The following is an 11,801-nucleotide window of genomic DNA, read 5'->3' as shown; positions in this document are numbered from 1 at the left end:
GTTGGAGGTGGCTGAAATCAATAAAGTTCCAGGTAACAAGTTCAGAAAACATAAATCTTCAATTTAAAAACTTGAATTTCTATAGCACATTTCACAACCACAGGATATCCCAAAGTGCTTTAAAGCAAATGAAGTACTTTTGAAGTGTAGTCACTGTTGGGCAGCACAGTAGCGCAAGTGGATAGCACTGTGGCTTTGCAGCGTCAGGGTCCCAGGTTCGATTACCCGCTGGGTCACTGTCTGTGCGGAGTCTGCACGTTCTCCCCGTGTCTGTGTGGGTTTCCTCCGGGTGCTCCGGTTTCCTCCCACAGTCCAAAGACGTGCAGGTTAGATGGATTGGCAATGATAAACTTCCCTTAGTGACCAAAAAGGTTAGGAGGGGTTACGGGAATAGGGTGGAGGTAAGGGCTTAAGTGGGTCAGTGCAGACTTGATGGGCCGAATGGGCACCTTCAGCTCTGTATGTTCTAATGTTGGAAAAGCAGCAACCAATTTACACACAGCAAGATCCCACACACAGCAATGTGATAATGAGCAGATGATGTGTTTTTAGTGATGTTGATTGAGGGATAAATATTGACCGGGACACCGGGGATAACTCCCCTGCTCTTCTTCAAAATAGTGGCTATGGGAACTTTTACACCCACCTGAGAGGGGCAGACAGGGCCTCAGTTTAACATCTTATTTGAAAGAAGGCTGTTCTGACAGTGCAGCACTCCCTCAGTGCTGGGATGAGGAACAATGAAACTGAATTTAGCCCACACGTCCCTGGACTGGGATTTGAATCCACAACCATCTGACTCAGAGGTGAGAGAGCTGCCCACTGAGCCACAGCTGACACTAGAGACAATACAAAGTTAGAAATGGAAAGTTACCCACTAAAAACCCCACCCACCCTTTGCCTCCAGTGCCTAAATCTATTAATAAACACCCCAGCATAAATAACATGTTTGACTGACAAATGATGAAGTGTTGGTTTAGAGCCACTAGTTTCGAATTTCCATTTGAGCCTCGGGCACCTTTCTGTCTCTATAGCTCGTGTCAATGACAGCCAGGCGACGGAGCTGAGGCTGAATTTAGCTGAGAATAATTGGGGTCTGTGCCCAGTTGGGAAACTTCCATGCATGTCGCACTAATAGAGAGACAGGAAAGTGCTGGAGGTCTGACTGGGAAATGGGCCTCCAAACAATTATTAAATCGGTCACTCAGAGCTAAAGAGAAACCCGTCTCTTTAAATACTTTTACAGGAAAGAGGCTGCAATGAATCTGTCCCTTTTAGCCTGCACAAAAGCAGGAGGCTCAGATTCACAGGCTGCAGGAGGAGACCATTCAGCCCATCGTGCCCCTGCTATCTCATTGAAAGGATTCTCTGATTCATCCAACTGCTCTGCCCTTTCCCCACAGCCCTGCAAATTCTTCCCTTTCAAGCATTTACCCTTTGGAAAGATACAATTGAATCTGCTTTCAGGCAGATCAGAACAACTCGCTGTGTCAAAAATAAAATAAAATAACATCTCCCCCTCTGGCTCCTTTGCCAATTACCTCAAAGGGACTGACTTTCTGTGAAAGAGCCTGTCAGCCCTCTCACCCACTTTTCCTAAAGTGCAGTAATCTAATCACGAAAAGTCCAGAAAAATCTAATATTTTTACTGATAAAAGTTTATTAATGAAACAAAACACGGTTAAAAAACACAAAATGACTTGAGGATCAAAGACAACCATAGTAAAAGGATGTTCACAATGTTCTGGACCCAAATGGTTTCTCTTTAATTCATCTGTAGCCTGTTCCCTGCCCTCTTTGTGGAACACCTCCGCTCAGTCCACAAGCATGACCCTAACCTTCCGCTTGCTGCCATTAGAATTCACCACCTTGCTCTCAGGCTCACATTTCTGTCCTCGGCCTGCTGCAATGTTCCGGAGATGCCCAACACAAGCTGGACCAACAGCCCCTCATCTTTCGATGAGGCACTTTACAGCCTTCTGGACTCAACATTGAGTTCAACAACTTCAGACCCTGAACTCTCTCCTCCATTTTGATTTGTTTTTTTACTGAGTGCCAGTCTGCATCTTGTTTTCATGTTTTTTGCTTCCAGACAGAGCTGTCCTTTATTCTGCCATTAACACTTACTCTGGACCAATGCTTTGTTTCTTTCCCACAACCATTACCTCTCCCTTTTGTTCCAGGACATTTTTGTAATTTAATCTTACCCACCCTCTAACCAATCACTGACTTTCCCTTTTGTTCTACCTGACCTTCCCCCTCTTTCACCAGTGTGGTGAATGTATAATTACTGATAATTCACCAGTGCACTGTGTTATGTTATTCACCCTGTGGGCTCTACCTATGGGCCATTGTGTGGCTTCATCCACAGGGGATATGTTGGGGCATGTACGGGCTCCGCCCACTGCTCCACCCCCTTTACAGGAAGTATAAGAGCTGCTGACCTGCGGGGCCGCCTTCAGTCTTGTACCAGTCACAGGCAGGCTCAGTTCTAAGCTGATTAAAACCACAGTTTACTTCTCCACGTGTCTTCGAGTGAATTGATGGTCGCATCAAACCCAACACATCTCGCCAACATTGAGGGCACTCGCCAACATTGAGGGCATTTAAAAGTTTATTGGATAAACATATGGATGATAATGGCATAGTGTAGGTTAGATGGCTTTTGTTTCGGTGCAACATCGTGGGCCGAAGGGCCTGTACTGCGCTGTATTGTTCTATGTTCTATGTTCTATTTCTCCCTCTCTTTAGTTCTGAAGTAGAGATACATTGGACGTGAAACTTCTGTTTCTCTTAGCACAGATGCTGCCAGACTTTTTTCCAATTCTGTCTGTATTTTAGATTTGCCTGAAATCAGGAAAATATTTATTGTGAAAGTTATAATAAATGTACTTTCAATTTTTGTGCATCGTTTCAGTGGAAATGTGCTCTCCCAGGCTCAAAGACCATCACCCCACTGGAAGCAAAGTCATGAGACCGGTTAGTCCAGCAGAAAGAAACCCTCCAACCCTCCCACTTCACCAAGTGTCAGAATGAACATGATTCAGTCCTGGATGTGATTAACAGCAGCTAAAGGAGTAGAATCCAAACTCTGTCATCACTAGTGAACTCGCTGGTGTCTTAGCAGGTGGGATGACTGAGAGAAGCCCTTTCCACACACTGTGCAGGTGAATGGCCTCGTCCCCATGTGAACTCGCTGGTGTTCCCGCAGGTTGGAAGACCTTTTAAACTTTTTTGTGCACTGAGAGCAGCTGAACGGTCTCTCCTCGGTGTGAATGTGCTGGTGGTACATCAGTTCTCGAGAACTTTTGAAGCTGTTGCCACAGTCAGAGCATTTAAAGGGTCTCTCATTTGTGTGAGTGACTTTGTGTCTCCGCTGGCTGGATAAATGAGTGAATCCTTTCCCACACACGGTGCAGGTAAATGGTTTCTCTCCAGTGTGAACTCGCTGGTGTGTCAGCAGTTGGGAAGAATTACTGAATCCATTCCCACACATGGAACAGGTAAATGGTCCTTCCCCGGTGTGAATTCGCTGGTGTGCCTGCAGATGGGGTAATTGAGTGAATCCCTTCCCACACTGAGAGCAGGTGAATGGCCTCTCCCCAGTGTGAACCCGCTGGTGTGTCCGCAGGTTGGATGAATCACTGAATCCTTTCCCACATACAGAGCAGGTAAATGGCCTCTCTCCAGTGTGACAGCGTCGATGAATTTCCAGCTCAGATGGTGACCTGAATCCCTTCCCACAGTCCCTACATTTCCACTGTTTCTCCATGGTGAGGGTGCTTGTGAGGCTCCAGTTTGACAAAAGTTGAAAGCTCGTCCACACACAGAACACGTTTATGGTCGCTCTCCGCTGTGAGTGCTGCAATGTTGTTTTCAGGCTGTGAAACTGGTTAAAGTTCTTTCCACAGTCACTGCAGTGGAACACTCTCTTGGGTTTGTGTGTGTCTCTGTGCTTTTCCAGTCACGACGATGTTCAAAGTCTTTTCCCACAGACTAAAAATTCTCTTTCCAGATTCACATCTCGATGATATTCAGGTCCTGATGAATGGAGAGACTCTGTTAAATCTTGATGTGAAGTCTGATTTGAGTTTCCCATCTGTAAATCCTCCCCTTGTAATATCCTGGAAAATGAGTTTACAAAAATCATCACTGTCAGTCGCAGATAGAAATTCAGACGAGACAATTCTCGTTTCTATGGAATATATTTTTCCTCCTTTTCCCTTAAAGTTGCAAATCTCCGTCTCGCACGCTCTCCCTCCTCCCTGGGCTGAAATCCAAACCCATCTCACCATCTGCACCATTTCTTCCCTCCACTCCCAGTTTTCACCTTCCCTCTCCCTGGATTCAGTTCTCCAGCTCCTGTCTGCAGACTGACAATAAAATCAATGAGTCTAATTGATAGGTTGGGGCCTCCAGCGGGTGTTTCTGAATCCTCCTCGCCCACCTCCCAGGGTTTCCTTCCTTCCCAGAGGTCAGAATCCTCATTGATTTGAGCCCAAAGTGGAACCTCTGATTTATTGTACCCTCCCCCTCCCGGAACAATGGGAACAGGGGGCGGGTCTGGATGACTGAGACAGGCATCTGGTCCTCCAGCCAATCAGAGTAAATAGGGGCGGGGCCTATTCTCGTTGTTTGATTCCCCCCCCTGAATCCTCCACTCACTTAACCGAGATGGCGGCCGTTAACCTGGACCAAGTTCCGGGAGGGAGAAATTCCGAAGGACCGAACCAGGTGAGCTGACAATTTTTAATAGGGCTTAGCCGACCACAAAGTGTTTCCAAACCTTCCCACCATCTCCTTAGTTTTCCTCGTCTTCTACAGGACGAACAGGGCCAACGCGCATCCTCCAAACAGTTCAACAGCTGCACTTGCTCGTCTCCCAGCCCAAAAGCCGTGATGCGCATGTTCAAGGGACAGGGGAAACTGCGCATGTGCAGTGTCCCCCTCCCGCGCTTCATGCTGAGGGCTTGACCAATGGGAAAACTTGAGGGACCGGAAGGACTCGACCTTCAGGCAATCAGAGCCCGGGCTTGTGTGAATAAGGATTGAGCTTAACGCAGACTGAAACTTCCTCCTGTCTCCAACATCTGTGAGTAAAACATTTTATTTTCTCCCCCTTTCCATTTCTTTCTCATTCTGACCTACAATTGGTCACTTGCAGCAACTGAAGGGAAAGGAAGTGAATCCAGGGAGGGTGCAGACTCTGGAAAGCTTGGTCCAGGTCTCTCTCTTAAAGACATTGACATATTTTGCTCCCTCAGCTCGACACATTTATTTGTTTGGCTAAAAGGATGGCCTTTTTCCTAATGTTCACAATTAAAGGGCTGGTTTGAGATGGCTGACATTTAAGCGGACATTAAATTAATATTGAATGGAGAAATGTCTACTGTTATATGGTACAGATTAGATCTATAATTTATGGTTATGTAAAGTACATTTATTATTATTTCTAGTTGTATATTGTACGCAACTATGTTATATATTTCCAGTCATAGAGTCATGATGGCACAGAAGCCGTCCATTTGACAACTCGAATCCATGCCGACTCTCAAGCAATTCTGTAATTCTCAACGAGCCTTCCTGTAACACTGCAGTACCCATCCAATTTCCTTCACAAATTATTGATCATCTGTACTCGACTAACCTCATAGGCAACAAGTTCAATATTCTGATCGATCTACCCTGTCCATGAAACACGTTTTAGTCCAGTAATACAGACATTCATCTGTGTGGCAGCCTGCATGCGTGTCCAGGACAGGAAGCAGTGAGCATGGATCTGTCAATCCGCCTGAATCAGCACCTTCAGGAGAATTGGGAGGGTGAATATTAGATACAGCAGAGTGAGAATGGAGGGAGAGTGTGTGGGACGGAGATTTACAGTTTTTGGGGAATAAGAGAGGAAAGAATGTTCCAGAGAAACTAGAATTGTCTGTTCTGAATTTCTATCCTGTACTGACAGTGATGTCTTTTGTAAATTCCTTTTCCAGGATATTCGAAGAGGCGGAATTATAGACGGAAATCTCAAACCAAACATGATATCAAAATCTGATAGTCACTCGATCCCACGGGTCTGGAATATTACCTGTCTTTGAAACTAGAAGGAGAAATGTTTCTCTATTCTGTCTGTTTCAAAAGATTTTAATCATCAGTGTGACTGGAAAAGCACCGAGACACACACACACCCAAGTGAGAGTGTTCCAGAGCACTGACTGTGGAAAGAGCTTTAACCAGTTACAGCCTGAAAAAACATCACACCATTCACAGCGGGAGGAGGCTGTACATCTGTTCTGTGTGAGAGTTCAACTGATTGTCTAACCTGGAGAGACACCAGAACATCCAGCACCTTAGAGAAACGGTGGAAATGTGGAGACTGTGGGAAGGGATTCAGGTACCCATCTCATCTGGAAATTCGACACACTCACACTTGGAGTGAGACCATTCACCTGCTCTGTTGTGGGAAGGGCTTCAGTGGTTCACTCACCTGCAGAAACACCAGAGAGTCCACATCAGGGAGAGACCATTCACCTGCTCTGACTGTGGAATGGATTTAGTACTTCATTCCAAATGATGAAACACCAACAAGTTCACACCGTGGAGACACCACTGAACTGCTCTGTCGGTGGTGGTATTGAAAATATGGAAAGATGTGTCATTTGAAACATGGAAGTCTGGCAATATCTAGTCTGAGAGAAACATGAGAGGATACAGGGAAAGATCCCACGAAGGGTTAACAGCAGCTGCAAAGAGCAGGATTATAAAATGCAGATTCCTTCTCCTAAACAGGCTTAGCAAACAAACAGGATTTTTGTATGAAGCTAAAAGCAATGGCTCACACCTTCATTGAAATTAATCATCTTAGTAAGCATCTGGAAAAGCATGGATGAGGGTTTCAGTTGAGTTAGGTGATAAATGTAAACCTTTCAAGTTATAACCAAGTGGATTTTTAGCATTACGCTAAAAGCAATGATTCACACCTTCATTGAAGTAAAATCAACAGATAGAAAATAATGACTAGGGGGTCAAATATATAGGTGTGAAGCTCTGCTGAAATCAGGTAAATTAAAGAAAACTGGAGACAACATGTCTATGAGAACACAAATTAGACCCAAATCAAAGTCAAAATTATGAGCTGGGGCCACAATTCAATAATAAAACTATAGAAATGACAGGAACCAAAATTCACACTCCTATTGAAATCAAAGCATTTTTGAATATCACAAAGGAACGTTGAACATCACAAAGGAAACAATATAATCAGGGATCTGTAGGCTGAGGCCATGCCCAAAATTAATACTTCGTCGTGTTAGAAAAATTCAGATTAAAGGTACCTTTTCCAATCCAAGAGAAATAAAAGTTACTTTACAATAAAGTCATAACTTAATAACTGTCAGAAAAATATATAACCCTGAGAGAGGGGCAGAGAAGGAACGAGAGAAACAGAGAAGGAACAAGAGAAGCAAGCAGAGGCAGCTTACAGTCAGCTCGGTCATGGGAAAGGGACAAAGCAAAGTAGCCCAGCTAAAATAGCTAATACATCTAAGGAAGACCAGAATTTAAAGAGGAGGCAGAGTCAGCTCAGAGACAGCCAGCAGAGCCAGCTCTCATAGCTCAGTACATGGGAAAGATAGGACATAGCAACCGAGCAGAACAGTGAATACATCTAAAGAAGACCAGATTTTAAAAAAAGATTGATTGTCAAGTTGGGCCTGAAGGTCCCCTCAACCAACCAGAAGGATCCAGAAGCAAGATCTTTTTACCTTTCTGTAAAGACAGTGATTGCAGCTTTTAAAAGAAAAAATTTAATAATAAAATAACTTAAAAGTTTTAACCTGAAACAGTGGTTATTCCTAAGTCTACTTTACTTACTTAGCAATGCGGGACCCAGATCGATGCTACTAAGTGATAAGTGGATGAAATCTTCTGTGAAGGGATGGGTTATACCGGGGGATAACTTGAAAACATAGTTTCACCTGAAATGCACACACCGAAGCCTGCATAGGAGTCAGGGAGTGAGAATCTCTGTTCACCACTTAGAATGTTGGCCCTTTTTGGTATAGGAGGACTTCTAAGAATAGTGGTGAGTTTTCAACAACAGTGGGAAGGGATTTACTGAGTTACCCAACCTGCTGAGCCACGTCACAAACACTTAGGAGAGACCCTTTAAATGCTCTGACTGTGGGAGTGGCTTCAAATGGTTTTAGGTACTGATGGCCCACCAGCGCATTCACACTGTGGAGAGACTGTTCAGCTGCTCTCACTGCACAAAGAAGTTTAGAACGTCATTCGCCCTGCAGAAACACCAGCGAGTTCACACTGGGGAGAGCCGCTCTCCTGCACTGTGTTGGGAAGGGATTCAGTCAGTCAGGCCACCTGGGGAGACACCAGCGAGTTCACACCGGGGAGAGGCCATTTACCTGCTCTGACTGTGGGAAGCGATTCAGTGATTCATCCCAAATGATGAAACACCAAAGGGTTCACACCGAGGAGAGACCATTAAACTTCTCGCACTGCAAAAAGAGGTTTAGAACAGTGATCTTCAAAGTCGGGGGTGCGACTCGCTAGGGGGTCGTGGGTGTGTGTTGGGAAGGTCGCGGAGCCGTCCGTCACGGCACTCCCGATTGCGCAAATTTGCGCGCAACAGCCGCATCAGCCAGCTTTTAACTATGCCAGCTGCGAGCTGGCATAGTTAAAAGCTGGCTGATGCGGCTGCATATAAAAAAGTGCGCCGCACTGTGCGATGATCAGGCACGCATGCGCAGTGCGGCAGCATTTCTTTTATATGGTAAAAGGGCCGCTCGCAGCTGTCATAGTTAAAAGCCGGCTGCTGCTCGCTCTGTCTGGTTCGGAAGTGCTTGGTTCTTCTGAATGAAGCTAAGGCCGAGTTTCCCCCCCGGCGACTAGCACCATCGGACCCACCAGCAGAGATCCAGCGCCATGGCCTCCACCTCGGAACTCGCCTGGATCTACAGCACCCTCATCCTGCACAACGACGAGGTCACCGTCACCGAAGACAAACTCAATGTCCTGATTAAAACAGCTGGTGTGACCATTGAGCCTTTCTGGCCTAGTCTGTTTGCCAAGGCATTGGCTAATATTGACGTCAATAGTTTGATCTGCAACGTTGGTGCTGGTAGCAGTGCCCCAGCTGCTGCAGCAGTTGTTTCCACCGCTGCCCATGTTGCTGCTGAAGAGGAAAAGGACGAGAAGAAACAGGAAGAATCTGAAGAGTCTGACGATGACATGGGCTTTGGTCTCTTTGATTAAACGTGCCGGGCAACAACATTGTTACAATTTACAAAAAATAAATAAAAATTGAATATAAAAGCCGGCTGCTGCGGCTGAGGATCGAAAATTTGCACAATCGGAGACGCAGAAGATTTTTTAAAAAATTCTATATAATCTTCCTGCCTGAGGGAGGCAGAGAGCAGGTCACAGCCCCCGAACGTCGCCGTCATGTGCTTTGGGCGAGATTGTGATTCCTCCATTTTGTCAGCAGCAAACAATGTAAGAGAAAATGGTGGGTCGTGAAGGTCGGCTGACGTGGGTCGCGAAGGTCGGCCGGCGTGGGTCGCGAAGGTTGGCCAGTTAGTAAAAATGGGTCCCCGGAAAAAAAGTTTGAAAAACACTGGGCGGAAATCTCCGGAAACGGCGCGATGTCCGCCGACTGGCACCCAAAACGGCGCAAATCAGACGGGCATCGCGCCGCCGCAAAGGTGCGGAATGCTCCGCATCTTTGGGGGCCGAGCCCCAACATTGAGGGGCTAGGCCGGCGCCGGAGGAATTTCCGCCCCGCCAGCTGGCGGAAAAGGCCTTTGGTGCCCCACCAGCTGGTGCGGAAATGACATCTCCGGGCGGCGCATGCGCGGGAGCGTTAGCGGCCGCTGACAGCATTCCCGCGCATGCGCAGTGGAGGGAGTCTCTTCCGCCTCCGCCATGGTGGAGACCGTGGAGGAGGCGGAAGGGAAAGAGTGCCCCCACGGCACAGGCCCGCCCGCGGATCGGTGGGCCCCGATCGCGGGCCAGGCCACCGTGGGGGCACCCCCCGGTGCCAGATCGCCCCGCGCCCCCCCCAGGACCCCGGAGCCCACCCGCGCCGCCTTGTTCCGCCGGTAAGGTAGGTGATTTAATTTACGCCGGCGGGACAGGCATTTTAGCGGCGGGACTTTGGCCCATCCGGGCCGGAGAATCGAGCGGGGGGGGGCCTGCCAACCGGCGCGGCGCGATTCCCGCCCCCGCCGAATCTCCGGTGCCTAAAATGGATTAAAAAATCCATTTTACATTTTGCAGCTCACCAAAGATGGAAATTTCTTTCTTTTTAAAAAAAAAAATGTTTTATTCTCCTTTTTCACGTTTTCTCCCACATTTACACCCATCAACAATAAACAGTAATCAACAAGATATGTCAATCCCCATAATAACAACGATCTCATCCGCCCACCAACCCCCAAACCTCAGCCCACATGTTTACATAAACAAATGACAAAAAGGAATCAGGGATTACCCGTAGTCACCCTTAATCTACACGGCTCTCCACCCCCCCCCCCCCCCCCACCCAACGCCATCCAGCCTCTAAGAGAGTACCGTGCATGATACCCCACAGTTGTACCCCGCCCCCCCCAACGTCTCCAGCTCTTCCCATCCACTGGCTCTTGTAAAACTCCTCCTCCCAACCTCGGTTCCCTCCCCCAACCTCGGATCCCTCCCCCCAACTCTCCACCGCGGCGAGACCACTCGGACCCTGTTCTGCCAGGCTCCGATGGCCGCAGCCCCTCCCCCCACCTCACTCCCGTTCACTGGCCAGCGTGGAGGCCCCCGCCCGGGTCCCTTTCCCCCTTGCCCGGCCCTAGGAAAGCCGAAAGATCCCCTTTTAGCACACAAACCCCGCATATCCACCTACACCCCAAAGAGCCCTCCTTTCGAATGAAAGTCCCGTCCCTTCCCTTGTCCAAATCTATGCAACATTGGCTCCTTTAGCCTCTACCCCCGCGCGCAGTGATACAAAAAAACAAAAAAAAAGAAAATACAGTCATGAGATTACATCGGCACATGACCATTCCTCAATTTGTCAGTTCTGCCACAGTCCTTCTGCCCTCGCAAACTCCTCCGCTGCTTCCACCGTTCCAAAATAAAAGTCCCTGAGCTTGTAAGTCACTCTCAGCTTCGCTGGATATACAATGCCACACTGCACCTTGCCAATGTACAGTGCCCTCTTCACCCGGTTGAAGGCAGCCCACCTCCTCGGCAGCTCCACCGTAAAGTCCTGGTATACACGTATACCAGCTCCAGCCCACTGCACCACCCGCTTCTGCTTGGCCCAGCTCAGGACCTTCTCCTTCACACTGTACCTACGGAAGCACAGAGTCACTGCCCTTGGCGGCTCACTCGCCTTTGGTACAGGCCTCCACGACTGATGAGCCCGATCCAGTTCATATTGGGAGGGGTCCTCCCCCTCCCCCAGTAGTTTTGCCAGCATCGCGGCAAAATACTCAGTCGGCTTCGGTCCTTCAACTCCTTCGGGCAGCCCCACGACCCTCAAATTCTGTCGCCTGGATCTGTTTTCCAGATCTTCCATTTTTCCTCGCAGATTCTTGTTCGTGTCCATCACCTTCCGCATCTCTTTCCCCATCGACGCAAGTTGATCACCGTGCTGCAATACCGTCTCCTCCACTTCCTTCAGCACCTCCCCTTGCTCTCGCACCTCCGCCACTGCGCTCGCCACCGCCGTCTTCACCGGGGAAACCGCCTCCTCCACCAGCACACTCAAAACCTCCTGCATCTCCTTCCTCACCATCTCCATA

At 48.0% G+C, this 11,801-nt stretch overlaps 1 protein-coding gene and 2 long non-coding RNA genes across 3 annotated transcripts; 2 read left to right on the top strand and 1 right to left on the bottom strand.

Moving 5' to 3' along the window:
• Nucleotides 1-1,640: 1,640 nt before the first annotated feature.
• On the bottom strand, nt 1,641-4,921 carry LOC140419896 (uncharacterized). The gene is made up of 2 exons (XR_011946075.1): nt 4,787-4,921; nt 1,641-4,124 (listed from the first exon to the last, which is right to left on the bottom strand). It is a non-coding gene; the product is annotated as an uncharacterized lncRNA (long non-coding RNA).
• A 17-nt stretch (nt 4,922-4,938) lies between these two features.
• On the top strand, nt 4,939-7,838 carry LOC140419894 (uncharacterized). Its single transcript, XR_011946073.1, has 2 exons — nt 4,939-5,092; nt 5,991-7,838. It is a non-coding gene; the product is annotated as an uncharacterized lncRNA (long non-coding RNA).
• A 974-nt stretch (nt 7,839-8,812) lies between these two features.
• On the top strand, nt 8,813-9,267 carry LOC140422702 (large ribosomal subunit protein P1-like). Its single transcript, XM_072507664.1, has one exon. The coding sequence runs from the start codon at nt 8,938-8,940 to the stop codon at nt 9,265-9,267; it is 330 nt and encodes a 109-aa protein (XP_072363765.1). The 5' UTR covers nt 8,813-8,937.
• The last annotated feature ends 2,534 nt before the right edge of the window (nt 9,268-11,801 follow it).

This window comes from Scyliorhinus torazame, chromosome 5, assembly GCF_047496885.1.
Source record: "Scyliorhinus torazame isolate Kashiwa2021f chromosome 5, sScyTor2.1, whole genome shotgun sequence".
NCBI classification, from domain to species: domain Eukaryota; kingdom Metazoa; phylum Chordata; class Chondrichthyes; order Carcharhiniformes; family Scyliorhinidae; genus Scyliorhinus; species Scyliorhinus torazame.
Note: the sequence above shows the minus strand (reverse complement) of the source record. Positions and strands in the feature narration are given on the sequence as shown.

Bases quoted from the DNA above. Each gene is read 5' to 3' on its own strand.
- LOC140422702 (XM_072507664.1), top strand. From the start codon at position 8,938: ATGGCCTCCACCTCGGAACTCGCCTGGATCTACAGCACCCTCATCCTG.